This window comes from Protomyctophum bolini (assembly GCF_963924005.1).
Source record: "Protomyctophum bolini genome assembly, chromosome: 13".
NCBI lineage: Eukaryota > Metazoa > Chordata > Actinopteri > Myctophiformes > Myctophidae > Protomyctophum > Protomyctophum bolini.
The window spans coordinates 40,001,227-40,014,517 of NC_137874.1; the positions used below are offsets into that span (position 1 = coordinate 40,001,227).

Consider the following 13,291-nt stretch of genomic DNA (forward strand, 5'->3'; position numbering starts at 1 on the left):
AGTCGATGGTCACTGAGGGGGTGCTTGTTTTACAGGCGACCGGATTAAGGTTGGTGAGGGGTCCATTAAAACGACCGGATTAAGGTTGGTGAGGGGTCCGTTAAAACGACCGGATTAAGGTTGGTGAGGGGTCCGTTATAACGACTGGATTAAGGTTGGTGAGGGGTGCGTTAAAACGACCGGATTAAGGTTGGTGAGGGGTCCGTTAAAACGACCGGATTAAGGTTGGTGAGGGGTCCGTTAAAACGACCCATCAGCGCCTATGGAAACCGAGGCTCTGCGTAAAAGGTAGTCTCGATGACATTCAGGCGACTGGAGTGACTCCAGTGAGAACAGAACCATGGAGGAAACAGATGATACTGCAGTGGCGGGCGACCCCTGATGGGAATTAGTCGAATGAAAGGAGAATATGAAATTGTCACAGTTCTTATCTGCAGGTGAGAAGTTTCTTTTTTCCACTGACGCACGCAGGCACGCACACACGCACAATCTCTCACTTTCTATGACGGCCTCTCTCTCTTTCACACACACACTCACACTCTCTCTCTCACACTCTCTCTCTCTCACACTCTCTTCCTTTCTCTCTCTCTCTCTCTCTCCCCCTGCAAAAACAACACCCCCACCCAGCTCAGCGCTCGGCAGCTGCAACGATGGAACAACTGGAAGGTTTCACTCCCCCTCAACACCCCCCCCCTCCCCTCCCCTTCCCTCCCCCTCAACAGCCCCCCCCCCCCCCCCCCTCCCCTCCCCCTCCCACCACCCTCAACAACCCCCCATAGGGTCCCAGCCATGCTGTAAAGTAAGGTGATATGAATGGAAAGAACAGCATGATGCAGGGACTTACACAGTGGAGACAAGTCCCCGAGACAAAGACCTGACGTCTGCTATAATACACCAGACCACATGCAGGCCCTAAATGTATACCTTTACATGTAATATACGGTATGTAAATATATAAAGCCTATAGGCTATAAACTGCTATACACCACAGGCCCTAATACCTTTAGGATATACATAACAGCATCTATGGAGACACACTCTGGTTCACCACAGGCCCTAATACCTTTAGGATATACATAACAGCATCTATGGAGACACACTCTGGTTCACCACAGGCCCTAATACCTTTAGGATATACATAACAGCATCTATGGAGACACACTCTGGTTCACCACAGGCCCTAATACCTTTAGGATATACATAACAGCATCTATGGAGACACACTCTGGTTCACCACAGGCCCTAATACCTTTAGGATATACATAACAGCATCTATGGAGACACACTCTGGTTCACCACAGGCCCTAATACCTTTAGGATATACATAACAGCATCTATGGAGACACACTCTGGTTCACCACAGGCCCTAATACCTTTAGGATATACATAACAGCATCTATAGAGAGACACTCTGGTTCACCACAGACCCCATGTGGACAGACATGACATAATACACGTCCATACGTCATCAGATTCTACAGGGACACGCGGGTCAAGTATTTTGGCCTATTCATTGCAGGCGGCAATAAAAGAACAATGACATAGAGTAGACCCTTAAGGACTTTACTATGGAACAGCAACTGTCTCATAGCTGCAAGGCAGGGACGGATTAACCCCTAAGAGGGCCCCTGAGCCGGTAATATTTGCAGGGCCCCCATAGCGCGCGTGCGCGTGACATTTTCGTGTTTTTCCGTTTTTTTAATCATCTTTTTAACGTACGTTTAACAAAATTAACAGCCAATGAAGGGCCTTTTCAGGGCGTCAAACCTAGTACCTCACGGTCCAATTTCCCTGAAGGGCCCCTGAGAGCCAAGGGCCCCTGGGCCACGGCCCCACTGGCCCAATGGGTAATTTGTCCCTGCTGCAAGGAACTATACAACCCATCCTCTCACGATTTTTCCAGTGTCTTTCCTTTCCTTTCCTTTCCTTTCCTTTCCTTTCATTCCTTCCTTCCTTCCTTCCTTTTTCTCTCTCTCTCTTGTAGCCTGCATGTTTTTGCTTGGAAGAAATACAGTGACAGTTCTCAAGTCGACATGAAGTTTATATATTATATTTAAAAGAAAAAGTGTTCTTTGTCAGATATAGAGTTACACTGCAGTCTGCAGGACTGGAGAAGATCAGAGATCTATATAGGCGTCCATCCATCATCTTACATCAAATCTATAAGTGCGATTCCGAAACCACGTTGTAGATGAATGAAAATAGACAGTCTATCAGTTGTATTCGTACGGTGGAACTGCACTCAACTGAACAGTCTAAAAGAGAGAGTCTTAAATGAAGCTCGCCTCGCAGACAGTGACTTCCATTCCATGCACAGCCAGCCACAGGCAGCAGGAGTCGCGCTGCATGCGCGCATCATTCATTTATTTCATTCTGATCTGCGTGGAAATAATCCGTGTGGATGTTTTCTGTTCACTTCCCACTAGAATCCCAGGACCAATCACAACACGGCTTGATAATGGAGACTCGCTCCTCACCACCATCCTCTTACCAACTATAGTGAGCGTGTGTGTGAGTGAGTGAGTGAGACCGTGTGGAACAGAAGAGTAGACAGTGTGCGCACACTTTACGACGCAACACGGAACATAGAACGAGAAGTGCAATAATAAGTGCGTCATGAAAAAACACACTTCATCCGTTATACTCAAGCGGGCTGGAATTAGTCACTTGGACGTTGTTAAGGAACTTTGAGACTTTTAAATCATTGTGGTGTTCGAGTCGATCGTCGGGAGTAAAAAACAAACAAATAACGAAAACTGTCAAGTGATGCAAATGGTGGCGCGTGCGGCGATGATGATGATGATGAGAGGAACATGAAATCACTGCACGTGCATTCGTGATTTACTTGGAGAAAACATCTCTCCAGAGATCACAGACAGACAGTCGCGGGTTTATAATCGTTCTTTCTTCAACTTTAGCGTGCGTATTTGTGCCTCTCCAGCAGCACGTAGTCTCCAGTATAACCTCTCTATCCATATCCTGGCACATCACCACAGACAGGCTGGATGTCGCAGACACCGTGTCATTGAGATTTAACCGAGACGAGACGAGTTGCAGCCGCAAAGTCCCCAAAAATCTCCCCAACTCTCCCTCTCTCTCTCTCTCTCCATGTCACCAACACCACCGGACATCATGGTCACCATTGGACTGCTCCTCCATCTCTTCTCTCATGGTAAGAACAATCATTATTCATATTTTCTCTCTCCTTAACCTTTCTCTCTTTTAAATCCTACGTGTGTGTCGTCTAACGGTGGTCTCTCTATTTGTGTGTGAATTTGCTGCTGCTGCTGAGTTTCTATACGTTTGCGCATAAAACATCTCCCAAGTCAAATAGTGAGACGTTCTGATGGTGAATGCGTTGTAGCCTAACTACTTTAACACTCCAATGTCTTATCTACAGTTTTAAAATTAGCACAAGTAGTTCTCGTGCGTGCACACGTACAGTTGGACATTCAGACATTGACAGTTGGACATTGGCTGTCAGTTGGACATTAACTGCAGTGTACACATGCATGTGCGGACTAGTGTGTCTTTTGAGACAGTCTGACCAAATCATTGCTGAAGGCTGAAGGTATTAGTGTAGACCTGTATATCATTAATTATAAGAATTGTATTAATCATTATTATTCATAATAGACCTACATTATTACTCTAACAGCAGTGTCACATGTCATATAGAGAGAAGCTAAATAAATAAGCATAAAACGAAGCTGCAATCCTGCACTTTATTTGAATGAATGACACAAGTATATGCTATGTTGTTAACTATACTGTATGGAGGTGGTCTCTGCCTACTTTTGTATTGAGACATGCATGTAGACCCTGGTGTCTGGTAGGACACACTGCTTTTCTATTGAGACATCATGCATGTAGACCCTGGTGTCTGGGAGGACACCTAGCCTACTGGTTGACAAGTAGTACTGCCCGAAACTCATAAGCCCAATTATATCTCCCCTGGACAAAGCAATTAAGGATAGAAGTGTTTGGTCTCCCAAGCTGTAGACTAAAAAACCTATAACAGATTGTATCTTTTGATAATTAAACCGGCATTACATGGATTAACCATTTGGCTAGTTAATGGTACTTGGATGAAGGATGAACATTATTGACTTTCTATTGCAGGATAACTGCAAATGTGTGGCGGTGGCCCCTCAATGTGAGCTTAATCACTATAGAGAGCCCTTACGGGTCCGTTTGTGTGTGTGTGTGTGTGTGTGTGTGTGTGTGTGTGTGTGTGTGTGTGTGTGTGTGTGTGTGTGTATGTGTGTGTGTGTGTGTGTGTCCGTGGCCTAATCGCATATCAAACGTGGGGTCCTTAACTTAACAACTGCTTTGTCATCTTTGTGCATTATCAGTTTTGTAATCTGTAATTTGCACTGTGATATTAACAATGTGCATTCACCCACAGACGCACTCATGCACACACACACACACACACACACACACACACACACACACACACACACACACACACACACACACACCTTCCGTTTCCCAAGTGGCCACTCTACTGATTGATTGATTGATTGGATACTTCATTAACAGTTTGAAAAAGGTAGAGAAGTACAGTCAGATATATGATGATGTACAGTCGGATACAATGATGCTAAAAGGATTACACGGAAATCCCTGAGGGCTGGTTTCCATTGTGGTCCTGCACCATGGGTATTCAATTCATCAAGACGTAGGCTATACTACACAAGAAATCATCAATACTAAGAGCTTTAAGTCTAGTATTAATTACAGAGAAAGAGTGGGGACAAGCAAGAAGACTAGGGCCTCCATTTTCCTCACCGCTAAACCCCTTATCCCTAAACTTCTTTGCCTTTTTTCTTTTTTTTACTATTTTGCTAAACATTTTTGAATAGTTAAAATGGCCAGTCTACAAGCGCACAACGTGTCAATGTAGATTGGCTATAGTTGAACTATTCAATAATGTTTTTCAAAATACGGAAAAAAAAAAGGCAAAGAAGAAGTTTAGGGATAAGGGGTTTAGCCGTGACGGAAATGGAGTCCCACGTTTACGGCAGTAAATTGCAGTCAGGTCAGGTGCTCCTCCATGGTTTTGAAGGAGGGTAGGAGGACAAGGGACACTTTTTGATGGCTTTGTGGTTCAAAGTCAAAGTCATACGATTTGTCACACACGTTACCACAGTGAAATGTTGTTCTCCCCATTTGACCCATCTCTTGGAGCGGTGAGCTGCAGCCAAGGAGCGGTTGAGCTGCAGCCGTGCCGCGCTCAGGGAATCATTTTGATTAGTATAGATTTGACCCCCCTCAAACCAACCCTTTGATGCTGAGTGCCAAGCAGGGAGGAGGCATTGGGTCCCTTTGGTATGACCCAGCCGGGGATCGAACCCGACCTCCCAGTCTCAGGGAGGACACTCTAACCACAACAAGGCCACTGTCTGGTTGACGGTGTATAGTTGAGCATTCCACATGTTGGTGGCATGACAGTAGAATGATGTCATCCCCAATGTGTGTGTGTGTGGGGGGGGGGGGGGGATGACAATGACATGCCAGGGTCCAGTTTAGTGTTTGGGGTAGTCCAGGCTCCCCCCTCCCCCTCCCCCTGTGGCCCTACACCAGCAGCAGGTGCAGGGCCTCCGTTAGCTTATTGCCTTGCGACAGATGCCGCCGCCTGCGGCCGCATTATATGAACTAGAATTTCGCCCCCCTTCGGGGGGCTCAATCCTAGTGTCGTTGCAGCGCAATATGGGAAGAAGGAAATTGCGGGAATTGACAGACTCCACTTCATGTTTCAGCTGTGGTTTTAAACTCAGTAGTGTGCCCTGCACACAGCGCACACTCGCAATTGCAGCTGGAGGGCGACGCGACACACACACACACACACACACACACACACACACACACACACACACACACAGAGCGATGTGTGGATAAATCACTGAGATTTGGGAAATGTGTTCAGAAGTACAACGATTAAGCACGCACAGGCAAATGTCAGAAGCATCTGTTTCGGTTTCCAAACAGGAAGTTGTAAATGTGCTTATTAGACGGAGGCAGCGTGATGCTGGCATCTATTGTGATGCCAGCATCACCACATTTCACATAGAAATATAAGCACCCATTTACTCGCTTAGCGGAGACTGTGGGGTGGTAGAGGACATCTCCCCGGACGCGTGGGTATGTCCAGATAGTTGCCTGGCGGAGGCCTCTTTGTCCAGTGTCCATTCTGGGTCTGGAAACGGCACTTTTTTGAGTGTTGACCCCAATAGAAGGTCTGCTGCTCTGAATTTTACACCTCTCCCGCTTAGCGGAGACTGTGGGGTGGTAGAGGACATCTCCCCGGACGCGTGGGTATGTCCAGATAGTTGCCTCGCGGAGCCGTCTTTTGTCCAGTGTCCAGTCTGGGTCCGGAAACGGTAATTTATTTTGCATTGACCCCAGTAGAAGCTCTGCTGCTCTGAATTTTACACCTCTCTCGCTTAGCGGAGACTGTGGGGTGGTAGAGGACATCTCCCCGGACGCGTGGGTATGTCCAGATAGTTGCCTCGCGGAGGCCTCTTTGTCCAGTGTCCATTCTGGGTCTGGAAACGGCACTTTTTTGAGTGTTGACCCCAATAGAAGGTCTGCTGCTCTGAATTTTACACCTCTCCCGCTTAGCGGAGACTGTGGGGTGGTAGAGGACATCTCCCCGGACGCGTGGGTATGTCCAGATAGTTGCCTCGCGGAGGCCTCTTTGTCCAGTGTCCATTCTGGGTCCGGAAACGGTACATTTTTTTGCATTGACCCCAGTAGAAGCTCTGCTGCTGTGAATTTTACACCTCTCCCGCTTAGCGGAGACTGTGGGGTGGTAGAGGACATCTTCCCAAACGCGTGGGTATGTCCAGATAGTTGCCTGGCGGAGCCGTCTTTTGTCCAGTGTCCACTTTATAAAGTCCATGCACTCCAGTGAATAGCATTTATCCATTTAGATAACTTTTTTATGTTATTTAATTACTTATTTTTACACAGAAACATAATGTGTGTCTTTACAATAACTGTAATGTAATAATAATACTAATAATGTAATGTAAAAATTATTTAATTAACGAATTAAATAATCTTATTTTATTCTGAAAGCAACCGGATGTCTTAAATCTGCTAGCTGTCAGACCGGAAGTTCTAAATTTGCTCATAAGACGGAGCCTTAGACGGAGCCAACTCGCAGGCAGTGCGAGAGGCTGGTTACAGGATTCTATAGGTCAGCCGTTTTGGTGTGACACACACGACTTCCACATTTAGCTTCATACTGGGTGAAAGTGTCCTTCCAAAATTTTTTATTTCGCTCGAAATTCTTATTCACAATGACATCGAGTTGAGGTGTTTGTGTTTTAGGGTAATTGTTGCATAAGCGCTATTTCGCACTATTTCTCCCTCCCCTCCCCTGTGTCTGAAGCAGCTAGCATGGAAGCTATATGGATTATGGAAGCTTTCCCTCCGATTGCACACAACCATGCCGTTATCCACGCGTCCATCCGATTGCTTTTAATGTAAATGTCCCATCCACTGAGCAATAGCGATATAAGCGCCTTATTCATTCATTCGATTCATTTGGGTGTGGGGCTGTGCAGTGCTGTGGGCAGCCTTTCTGACGGAGGCTCGGAGCTGCTGCTGCTGACGCTGTTCGAGTCGCATGGAGCAGTATAGAGTAGGCGTGGCGCAGCATTAGAAGGGCGCAGCAAATGCACGACATTGAGGGGTAGAAACCATCCCGGTCGCGTGGTTCATCTAACGCGTGTGTCACTGTGAAGGACTGGCCCCAATAAGTGAACGTAGTTGGCGTAGTAGACGCCAACATGACGATTCTGACGTAGGCTGGTGATGTTGAGCAACAATGGCGTGGTTGACAAAAGTAATATTTATTCAGTAATTAAGACATTTCTTTCAATGAAATGTAGCCTATATGTATTCTGGGAGTGTGCCGAATTTATTTTGCATATAGAGATGTGTGGTGAAAGTGTGGTTGGGTCGGAGAAAGCTGTTGGATAAACGGCCATGTGCTTATGTACCCCTGTCTATTAGGGTAGCAGGATTATTATGATTATTATTATTAGTATTGTTATTGTGATTATTACATGGATTATTGTTGTGATGTGAGCTTGTGGCTGACTCACTATCTAGAAAATAAAAACATGGCACTTCATTTAAAATAGGTTACAGACCCCTGTTATATGCGCTTGTTTTGGGATTCTTTTTAAAGACCTATTTACTTGTTTCTATGAGACATGGCAACGCCAACAGCGCAGCGAAAGGCATCCACGTCTTTCTCTTGTGAAATGCTGAGATTAGAAACGACCATAATTATTTCATTTCTCAACCTTAAAAAAAAAATAAAGACATCTCCATAATCCTTGGGAAGTGTGTGTAGCAAAAGTAGTCGGCATTGTCATGGTTGAAAGTATTCATGCAACACTGACGCTGTAAGCTGTGTGATGCTAACGCGCTAACACCGTTAGCATGGTCTGTGTTGGTCAAAGGAAAAAGGATAGATATGAAACTACTGGCCAAAGTGTCATACAAAACACAACACCTAAAATCGGAATGTGATGGTGACCTATTGAGCACAAACAGACAATCATGATTTGCTTGCTGGACCTATAATTAATTTATGTGCATTACATTTCCACCTCGCACATATAAATGAAAAGCAAGATGGATGCTAACGCGCTAACACCGTTAGCATGTTCTGTGTTGGTCGGAAAAAGGATAGATATGAAACTACTGGCCCAAATAAATGTCATAGAAAACACAACACCTAAAATCGGAATGTGATGGTGACCTATTGAGCACAAACAGACAATCATGATTTGCTTGCTGGACCTATAATTAATTTATGTGCATTACATTTCAACCTCGCACATATAAATCAAGCCACAGTGCAGTCAGAGAGTAGTTCACAGGTCACACACAGGAGCAGTGAAAGGGGGAGGGGCCTTCGGATGGCAGTGTAGAGTAGGCACGACATTGAGGGGTAGAAACCATCCCGGTCGCGTGGTTGATCTAACGCGTGTGTCACTGTGAAGGACTGGCCCCATTAAGTGAACGTAGTTGGCGTAGTAGACGCCAACATGACGATTCTGACGTAGGCTGTTGAGGTTGAGCAAGAATAGCGTGTTTCAGAAAAGTAATATTTAAACAGTAAAGAAGACATTTTTGGCGAATGCAATGTAGTCTATGTCTTTTGTGGGAGTGTGCAGGTTTTATTTTGCATAGAGAGAGAGAGATGTGTGGTGGAAGTGTGGCTTGGTCGGAGATAGAGCACGAATGAACGGCCAGGTGCTCATGTACCCCTGTCTATTAGGGTAGCAGGATATAACAAACATTACATCACTGTTCCTCCTGTAACAATGACATGCTAATCATTCACACACAACTCCCCCGCGGCTGTGCTCCGAAAACCCTTAACCCGTGTAGGCCTGACTGACATCGAGACTTAAAAAAAAAGTCTTCTAAATCATTTCAGCAGTGCTCAATATTTCATGTCAAAGATGACGCCCCAAAGATTATATTTGGCCGCCGACCCTCCCATCTGAAAATATGCTGTTCCAGGGACCCTCCCCAGAAGCAGAGATTTGAGTTAAAAACGTTCACTCTGTAACAATATATATACACAAAGATTTGAGGCACATTTTCACAATCTTTAAAAAATAGCAGATCTACAAGCTCGTAGCGCGGCACTACGAGCTTGTAGATCTGCTATTTTTTGAAAAATCGAAGAGCGACTGACAGAAGATTTTTTTTTAATCTGATCTCAGGTCAGAATGGAAAACTGTCAGGATGTAGAAGACATTTTTAGAATCTGATCTCAGGTCAGAATGGGTTAAAACACCAAAAGGGGCTCCCGCCCAGAATGGGTTAAATCACGCAGCGGACCGACCACGACACAGACAGTATAGATACCACGACGCGACACCGTGATCTATTGTTACGACGAGGGAGGAGGAGGAGGAGGAGGAGGAGGAGGAGGAGGAGGAGGAGGAGGAGGAGGAGGAGGAGGTTACGACAAGGGAGGAGGAGGAGGAGGAGGAGGAGGAGGAGGGGGAGGAGGAGGAGGAGGAGGAGGAGGAGGAGGAGGAGGGGGAGGAAGGGGAGGAGGAGGAGGAGGAGGGGGAGGAGGAGGAGGAGGAGGAGGGGGAGGAGGAGGGGGAGGGCTGATATTTGTTTTACTTGATTATTTATATGCTCACTTTTGTCTCCATCAAGCGTCTCTCTCTCTCTTTTAGTTTTATTGCACCGGCCCGGCTTGTGTTTCACGGGTCGGGCCATGAAGTCTGTGTGAGTGTGAGTCTGTGACAGAGGGAGAAAGTGTACTATCTCACGTACACGCACGCACGCACGCACGGAGAGAGAGACATGGAGCTGTATACATGTCTATAGTGTTCACAAGGAGAAGGGAGACAATGTTTATTTATTAGTTTCATTTGCTCTTCATGTAAGCGCTGTCTTTTGTGGTCCGTTTCTACTGGCCTGGCCCGAGTTCATGTTTCATGGAGGACCTTGTGCGTGCGTGTGACCATGTGTGTGTATGACCGTGTGTGCGTGCGTGTGCTTGCATGTTGCCGGGGTGGGTTTGCATTCTTCACGCAGACCAGCGTTCTCTCTGCTCACTGTGATTCCTCCAATACAGTAATAGCTCCCTGGAGGCCTTTCCTCTGTAATGCGTGTGGAGAGAGAGAGAGAGAGAGAGAGAGAGGGAGAGAGAGAGAGAGAGAGAGCACCAGATGGGTGGCATTCACTGCGTTCTGGGGCATATGGAGAGAGTTTTCAGGTGCACTCTGTGTTCAGTTAACTCCGAGAGTGTATATGGAGGGAATCGAATGGACCCTTATTCCCTCTGCACACTCTCAGAGTTAAATGAGCACTACAGATTCCCTCTGTACTCTCTCAGAGTTAAATGAGCACTACAGATTCCCTCTGTACACTCTCAGAGTAATATCGACACTAAAGTTTCCCTCTGTACACTCTCAGAGTTAAATGAGCACTACAGATTCCCTCTGTACTCTCTCAGAGTTATATCGACACTACAGTTTCCCTCTGTACACTCTCAGAGTTATATCGACACTTCAGTTTCCCTCTGTACTCTCTCAGAGTTAAATGAACACTACAGATTCCCTCTGTACTCTCTCAGAGTTAAATGAACACTACAGATTCCCTCTGTACACTCTCAGAGTTATATCGACACTAGTTTCCCTCTGTACTCTCTCAGAGTTAAATTAACTCTACAGATTCCCTCTGTACTCTCTCAGAGTTAAATTAACTCTACAGATTCCCTCTGCACACTCTCAGAGTTAAATGAACACTACAGATTCCCTCCATACACTGTCAGAGTTAAATTAACACTACAGATTCCCTCCATACACTGTCAGAGTTAAATGAACACTACAGATTCCCTCCATACACTGTCAGAGTTAAATGAACACTACAGATTCCCTCCATACACTGTCAGAGTTAAATGAACACTACAGATTCCCTCCATACACTGTCAGAGTTAAATGAACACTACAGATTCCCTCCGACACTGTCAGAGTTAAATGAACACTACAGATTCCCTCCATACACTGTCAGAGTTAAATTAACTCTACAGATTCCCTCTGCACTCTCTCAGAGTTATCGACACTGCAGTTTCCCTCTGTACTCTCTCAGAGTTAAATGAACACTACAGATTCCCTCTGTACTCTCTCAGAGTTATATCGACACTACAGATTCCCTCTGTACACTCTCAGAGTTAAATTAACTCTACAGATTAAGTACTGTGTATTGCTGCCAACGGGATCGCTATGTTAAAAATGACAAATACTTCCGTTGCTTTGATCATTTAGAATCAAGCCCTCTATTCATAATATACTGCAGCCTCTCTCTCTCCAAACAACAAGTTACAAAGAGCTTTATTGTAAAGCTTTGTAATAAATGTCCTATCTATAGCTAGGCCTTTATATGTTCATATACTGTTACACTACACACCACACCCATGTAAACCACACCAATGCAACTCATTGAGTTGCATAGAGTTGCATTGGTGTGGTCTCTATACCTTAAAAAAAACGTTTTGTCTCAACCCGACCCTTTGGTGTGGTTTGGGCTTAAAACAGTACAGTATATTATTTTACTGTGAGCCATTGCTGCGTGTTAACAGAAGTTACTTTTGTTGATCGTATTATGTCCATCGGACTCTTAACCCATTCTGACCTGAGATCAGATTCATACGAGGTTTCCACTGGACACACACTGGTCTGATTAACCCATTCTGACCTGAGATCAGATTCTAAAAATGCCAGTCGTTCTTCGATATTTCAAAAATAGCAGACCTACAAGCTCATAGCGCGCCACCGAGTGGCGCGCTATGAGCTTGTAGATCTGCTATTTTTCAATAGCTAAAGCATAACATGATGCTAACACCAGAATGGGTTAATTCAAATCCAAACCCACACTGTAAATGGGATTTTCCTTCGTTAGAAATGAGGTGTCACTAACAGTAAATTAAAACGGGTTGTTTTATTCATAGTGATGTCATATGCAAATGATTTGCCACTTTCATTACACACACACAGACATATTCAGTGGCCTCAGTTACATGCAGCGCAAAATGTATTCATAATTAATTCCGAACAGAGATTCATACCCAACGGTTTACAACGTACAGTACATGAACCTGAATACAGGTATTCCTATTCCTCAATTGTTTTACATGAACCAAAGCATTCATTCTGAATATAACTTTGGACTATAGAGATGGCCCACCCATAACCGTCATCCCTTAAGAAATGAATAACCAACAGCAATTATCTGATGAAATAAAATAAAATAATATATTTTGAAGCGCAGTCCATGCAACCACACGCAACCTCCACCCAGAACAACCCAGAACTAGAAAACACAGCATGAAGCGGGTTTTCCCCAAGATATATATCGGCGTGGTCAATGGCGAGGGTTTTCAACAAAGGCAATTAGGTTTTCATCATTGCACAGTGTGCTCAGTGCGCAAGTTTCACCTTGTGCAACCTGTGATGTTGTGAGCTTGTAGATGAGCTGTTTTCACCGGAGTGCGCGCTGTAGGCACTTCACGCTATGTGTGTGTGTGTGTGTGTGTGTGTGTGTGTGAGTGTGTTGGGGGGAGAGGGAGTTGGTAGAGAGACACAGCACTCTGACCACTTACGGTCAAGACCGTTGTATCTCGTGTTGTGTTTATAGCGAACTAAAGGCGGCCACGCGCTGACGCACGCACACACACACGCATGCACGCGCGCACACAGCAAAAGTAGTTTACACACACACACGCACACACACG

General features: G+C 45.3%; 1 protein-coding gene across 1 annotated transcript in view; it reads left to right on the forward strand.

Annotated features, from left to right (window-relative positions):
* Positions 1 to 2,591: 2,591 nt before the first annotated feature.
* Positions 2,592 to 13,291, forward strand: part of LOC308326497 (GDNF family receptor alpha-4-like) — a 70,201-nt gene continuing 59,501 nt past the window's right edge. Inside the window, exon 1 of the mRNA XM_080779396.1 lies at positions 2,592 to 3,172. Within this exon, the coding sequence (XP_080635522.1) occupies positions 3,109 to 3,172 (64 nt within the window). The 5' untranslated portion in view covers positions 2,592 to 3,108. The remainder of the gene's footprint in view (positions 3,173 to 13,291) is intronic.